At 47.9% G+C, this 6,000-nt stretch overlaps 1 protein-coding gene across 1 annotated transcript in view; it reads left to right on the forward strand.

The window, feature by feature from the left end:
* AHCY (adenosylhomocysteinase) overlaps window positions 1-5,280 on the forward strand; it is a 58,615-nt gene extending 53,335 nt beyond the window's left edge. Inside the window, exon 10 of the mRNA XM_073309886.2 lies at window positions 4,335-5,280. Coding sequence (XP_073165987.1) covers window positions 4,335-4,466 — 132 coding nt within the window. The 3' untranslated portion in view covers window positions 4,467-5,280. The remainder of the gene's footprint in view (window positions 1-4,334) is intronic.
* The last annotated feature ends 720 nt before the right edge of the window (window positions 5,281-6,000 follow it).

The following is a 6,000-nucleotide window of genomic DNA, read 5'->3' on the forward strand; positions in this document are numbered from 1 at the left end:
CTTTTTCTCCATTGCCTATCCCTGCTTTTATTGATCACTCTGTTCCTTGTTTGTTCACTACTTCGATAGTCGCCACATAGTTTTCCTCTATTATTCCTGAATTCAGAATTCCTTTGTTATGTGATATTAACCGTCTCATGGAAATGGAAACATGGTTATCTTACAATGGACACTTTCTTCATCAGCTGGGGCTCCCAGTGGTTGGTATTGCAGTTTGCACATGGCAGTGCATGAAACAATGTTGATGTCACATCCAGTTTCACTGTGGCTGAGTTCAGGAAGTGTGTTAGTCTGTATCACTCTGTTCCTTTTTAGACTAAAATAGGGTAATTGCTTCCAGGAACATGCCAAGCAAATCTGTTTTTCAAAACTAACAGTTGGTGCTCAGATGCATTTCTTCCAAATGTTCTGATAAACCCCTTACTTTATGGCTTGGTGCTTTGCACAGGTTATACATCTGGCTGATTAGCACGATGATTCCTTGTTCTTCCTTCAAAACAGGGCTTCTTTTTACATTGATCGAATAGCTCTCGTCGCCCATGATTTATTTTCAGTCTGTGTGTTCCTCTGATATTCAGGTGCATTTTATCCAGACTGTAACTTGCTATAGATTTTTTTTTTTTCTTTCATCTTTGGTATTGCCATTTGTTCCTCATCTCCCCGATTACAGCCACAAGCATCTCTACAGAACGTTTTTTCTTCAGTGCAAATTCTGAAGCCATCTGGAGCACTGGTGCCATTACCTCCTCACTTTCTAAATCTTTTAGCATTCCTGTCTTCTTCACTAACTTCCCTTTTGCAGGTTTTTAGATCTTTCTTTCCTGCGACCCTCTTACACAGCATTGTCACTTCACGCCCTTGGCTCCCTTACATTCTTTGGTGATTTGCTCATCTCTACTTTTCAAGCCCTCTTCCACTTCCTATATATTTTTCTCCTCCATTTTTCTAACAGGAATGCAGGTATTTTAAATCTTCCTTGAACAGATATTGTTAGTAGCATTCATTACAGGAGACGATATATGGCCTAACCAGTCGAAGGAACCCCAAAGCACAAATATATAGCCCAAATAGATTGCAAAAGACTTTTTTTTTTGTGGAGTGGGCTTCTTCATTTTCTTTTTTTTTTTTTTCAAATGCTTTATGAAAATAGCATTGTTCTAAAAGGGCGGCTCATTACTGTAGCCCTTTTTGTGCTGGAGATTTGGGGATTAATACTGAACCACTTGGGTGTGTTTGACACCCTGCATTGGAACCACCTCTGGAATAAAACGCACCAAGGGCTTACTTCACTAGGAACGCATATTGAGCTTAGCTTCCTTGCTGTAGCTTAGCTCTCTTTTCCCTAGTGACGGCACAGTTTTATACCTTCCAGGGTCTACATCAAGTTAGCTCACCTTCATGTATATTCCTAGTCTACACGTACCCAAACTGGAATGCCTGTTAAGTCTCCGTTCATCTTCAAGTGATGTCCACTCCAATAGGTGTGCACATGCACCGCGTGCGCAGTCGTCAGACGGTTTTACTCTAGCAGTACCTGTTGGGTCAGCTGTGGAGCCCCCGGGACTGGCACCTTTATGGCGGTGTGTATAGGTCCTTGCCGACCCGCTGCCTGTTCGTTTCCTTCTTCCTGCCAGTGACGGTCATCGGAGCAACTGGTCTCTTGCTTTGCAAGTGTTTTCTAGCATTTTTCTGTGTATATAGTTACTACTTTTCACTAGATCGTTAGACAGTTTTATTAGTTAGTACGTTTAAGTTGGGGGGTTCCCCCTGCAATATTTTTCCCCGTCACTGGGGCATGCCGCAGCCCCAGGGATTTAAGCCATGCGAGAGGTGCGGTAAGCCTATGCCCAAATGGGAGCCGCATGTTGCTTGTCTGGAGTGCTTAGGAGAGGCCATTTGCAAGACAAGTGCATCACTTGCTGAGGATTCAAGCCCAGAACTATCGCCTCAAGCTCCTTTTAATGGAGTCTGTGCTTCGACCCCAACCGGCTCAAGAGTCTGCACCGGCAGCCTCAGTGCATAACGCACCGGCCTCGGTGCGGGACGCTTTGGCACCAAGGAAGGACTTGCATAAGGAGCATCGACACGGCTCCCCTGCGCGGAAGGCCGGCTCATCGGTGCAGTACTGTTCACAATCCCCAGTGTGGCACAAAAAGAAGAAGGCAGAGCAGGGCTGCTTCCCTGCCAAGAATAGTAGGCAGGACTCCAGCGTGGTGCATCCCACGTGGCCCTCCCCACGCTCCCGGACCTCATCACGTAGGATCACGGCAGACTACAGCACCCCAACCTGGAGTGTCTCCACCTCATGGCATGGAAACTCCATGGCTAAACCTGCTTGAACTGCAGTGTTCGGACTCTGTTAGGAAAGTTCTCTTGGGAAGCAGGAAACCCTCCACTTGCACAACGTACCCGGCGAAGTGGAAGTGCTTCTCCTTTTGGTCCCCACAGAAAGGTACACCCCCCACCCCCAGCAGCAAGTTTCTTTTTCCCTTGTGCTAGACAACCTCTTTTACCTGAAGCAACCAGGGCCGGCTATATCTTCTATTAAGGTGCACCTGGCGGCAATCTTGGCCTTCAACCCGGGTGTGGGGGCAGGTCAGTCTTTGGCAATCCCATGGTGGGCTGGTTCCTTAAGGGTTTAGATAGGCTTTATCCCCAGGTAAGACAGTCTGTTCCCCAGTGGGATCTTAACCTGGTTCTTTACAGATTTATGGGCCCCTCCTTTTGAGTCACTGGTGACCTGCCCCTTATCCTACCTCTCCTGGAAGATGGCTTTTCTGGTGGCCATAACCTTGGCCAAAAGGGTCTCCTAGCTCAGAGCACTTACTTCCGAGCCCCCCTACGTGGTCTTTTATAAAGACATGGTGCAGCTACGCCCACACCCAGGATTCCTACCTACGCTAGTTTCGCATTTTCATGTGAATCAGGACATATTTCTACCGGTATTCTTTCCTAAGCCTCATGCCAGCAACAAAGAGCAAACACTCCATTCCCTTGACGTCAGGCATGCCCTAGCCTTCTATATTGAATGCACTAAGCTGTTTTGTATGTCACCACAGCTCTTTTTTGTAATTGCCGAGAGGATTAAAGGGCTTCCCATCTTGACCCAGTGTATTTCGTCATGGATCATGTCCTGCATCAGAACCTGCTACAACCGAGCTAAAATTCCAGCCCCGCCGTTAACAGCGCACTCCACAAGAGCCCAGACGTCATCTGCTGCATTCCTTGCACAGGTCCCTATCCAAGACATATGCAAGGCAGCAACGTGGTCTTCCATCCATACCTTTACGTTGCACTACGCCATCACCCAACAGGCGAGGGACAATGCGGCCTTTGGCAGGGCAGTATTGCAATCAGCAACTCTGTGAACTCCGACCCCTTCTCCGTTGAAATTGCTTGGGAGTCACCTATTGGAATGGACATGAGCAATCACTCGAAGAAAAAACAGTTACCTACCTTTCGTAACTGCTGTTCTTCGAGATGTGCTGCACATATCTAGTCCAAATCCCACCCACCTCCCCTCTGTTGGAGTATTCGGGTAAGAAGGAACTGAGCAGGCTGCAGGTCAGAAGGGACCTATATACACCACCATAAAGGCGCCACTCCAGGGGGCTCCACAGCTGATCCAACGGGTACTGCTAGGGTAAAACCTTCCCACGATCATGCATGCGGCACGCACGCACCTATTGGATTGGACATGAGCAACGCATCTCTAAGAACAACTGTTACGAAAGGTAGGTAATAGTCTTTTCTTTGGGGAACTCTTCTGTAAGTCTTATGGCTTATCTAAAATCTCCCCGTTGGACAATATAGTACCCTGTTGAGATACTGTTAGGGCCTGGGGAAGAGAGGCTGGCAGCATGGTTGACTTTACCAGCCTAACTTTTCTTCTGTCCACCACAACGAGGCCGGATACTTTTTTTGTTTTTGCTTTTAGCTGACTAGCTTGCTCCCTGCTCTTGAGCTAATGCATGGAGATTACATTGGGTACAAAAATGTACAGTCCAGGAAAGGCTGCCACAAGTTAATCTCTTGCCTTGTGATTGGACTTTAGATTGACTGAGCCAGGTGATGTGGGGAAGCTGCAGCTGAATGATTTCGTTACTGACTGCTCAGGTGTAAAGAGATCACTGTACTCAGGACAAAGGGGGGGACCTGGGAAGAGCAGGACTATCTCATTCTCACTCCTGTAGATCCTGTTACATTTAACACTTGGGGTTGGCGGTTGGGCCTCCCTGGTGTGATGGCCACCAGTGGGCACCACTTCATGGACTCCACCAGCCTTCAGCACTGGACTGAACCTCCGAGCTTAACGTTTTCTTGTTGTCTTTCAGCTGGATGAAGCCGTGGCGGCCGCTCATCTGGATAAACTGTGCGTGAAGCTGACAAAACTGAGTGACAAGCAGGCCAAGTACCTGGGATTGCCGAAAGAAGGGCCCTTCAAGCCAGACCACTACAGATACTGAGCCGCCGGCGCTACCCAAAGAACAATGTGCAGGGATAAAAATCTTCCAAAGCTCTCGCCTGTGTGCTGGGATTCTGAGAACAAGCCGTTCCCCTTCCCCCTCTCACCACACACCCATGCTCTTAAACAGACATGGAGACTCTCTAGTACAGGCATCATCCTCTCTCTCTTTGAACCAGCTGTTTAGCTAATGCATTTGTCTAGCAGATCCCATACACACCCTTATTGCCTTGTAATGTGAGGGGGGCTGGGTCGGGAGTTCTAAAACAAGGCTCCTGGTCCTTCAAATGTGCCCTGCTAGTAGCCTGCAGTCTGGATATGGGAACAGGCTTAACCAATAATAGTGAGGGTTAAGCGGTGACTTATACCAGAGACAGTCCACTGGTTCTGTGCAGTAGTTCATGAAAGTTGGATGGAGGAGACGAATATCCTGTGGGTCCTGGGGCATTCCACAGCACACTGTGTCCACTGAGGTTAGCATGACGCTTCTTGGTTCGCTTACCCTAGGAGCAGCCTACCTACTTAATCAAAGATGTTAGTCTGGCAGTTGATTTCCTGGGTCTAGTCCAGCTGCCTCCATCCCTCTACATTCAGCCTTCCTCATAATTCTAGAGGGGCATGGGTAACTCAGCAGCCTGTTCATTTCTGATGTGATTGGCTGTTGAAGGGGTGGGTGGAGGGAAGGATATTTGGTTCTCTGAAACCCCCAGCAGTGTGCTCCTGCCCTGATTTGGTTTTGTTAAGTGGTGAGGTCTGCTGCATCTTGTGCCGCTCATGATGTCTTAAAGCGCTTTTATTAAAAACCCACAACTGTGGTCTGATATCGTTCTGGTCCATGTGTCGCGGGAGGGAGAGGTCTCTGTTTCTGGGCCATGGCTGCGTCTGTTTGCACTGCCTCTCACAGCCCTCACAAAGCACTCTTTCTGTAGAACACTCGCGGTTTGGCTCCAGGAGCTGACGCCTCGTCCTGTTGTAGGAAAGGCTGTCTGCTCCTGCAGCTGGCTCTGCTGATTCACAGGGGCAAAGCTGCTTGCTAGAAGGGCAGCTGGAGCTGAGAGGATAACAAATAACTTTTAATCTTCTCATTACGAGTGCTTCATTGTGATTGTTCCACATTTATATTCCTATACAGTGTATATATAACACATTCCTTCCCTAAATCCAAGGAAAGGAAGGTAGAGCCTAAATAAACTAACAAACCAAGCTCAAAATGCTAGGGTTATCTACTCTTAAAATCACTAACTCCTAGCTCACGAAGGTGCTGGAGAGAGAAACCTACATCAGCCCTAGAGCACAGTGCCTTCCTGGGGAAGGAATATCCACCAAACAAACGTGGTAAGGTTGGATTCCTATGTGTAATCTCAACTCCTCCATTTCGGGGCTAAATGTGGAACAGAGCCTCAAAACCAAGATCGCCATGGGCAGGATTCATTTCTTGCATGAAGTTCTGCAACTTTGTGAATCTGCAAGTTACAGTAGTAGGAAACAAGACCAGAAGGCTTGTATGGAATAGAATAGGGCTGGAGCACCCACAG

The sequence above is a fragment of the Lepidochelys kempii genome, chromosome 13, assembly GCF_965140285.1.
Source record: "Lepidochelys kempii isolate rLepKem1 chromosome 13, rLepKem1.hap1, whole genome shotgun sequence".
Lineage (NCBI taxonomy): Eukaryota > Metazoa > Chordata > Testudines > Cheloniidae > Lepidochelys > Lepidochelys kempii.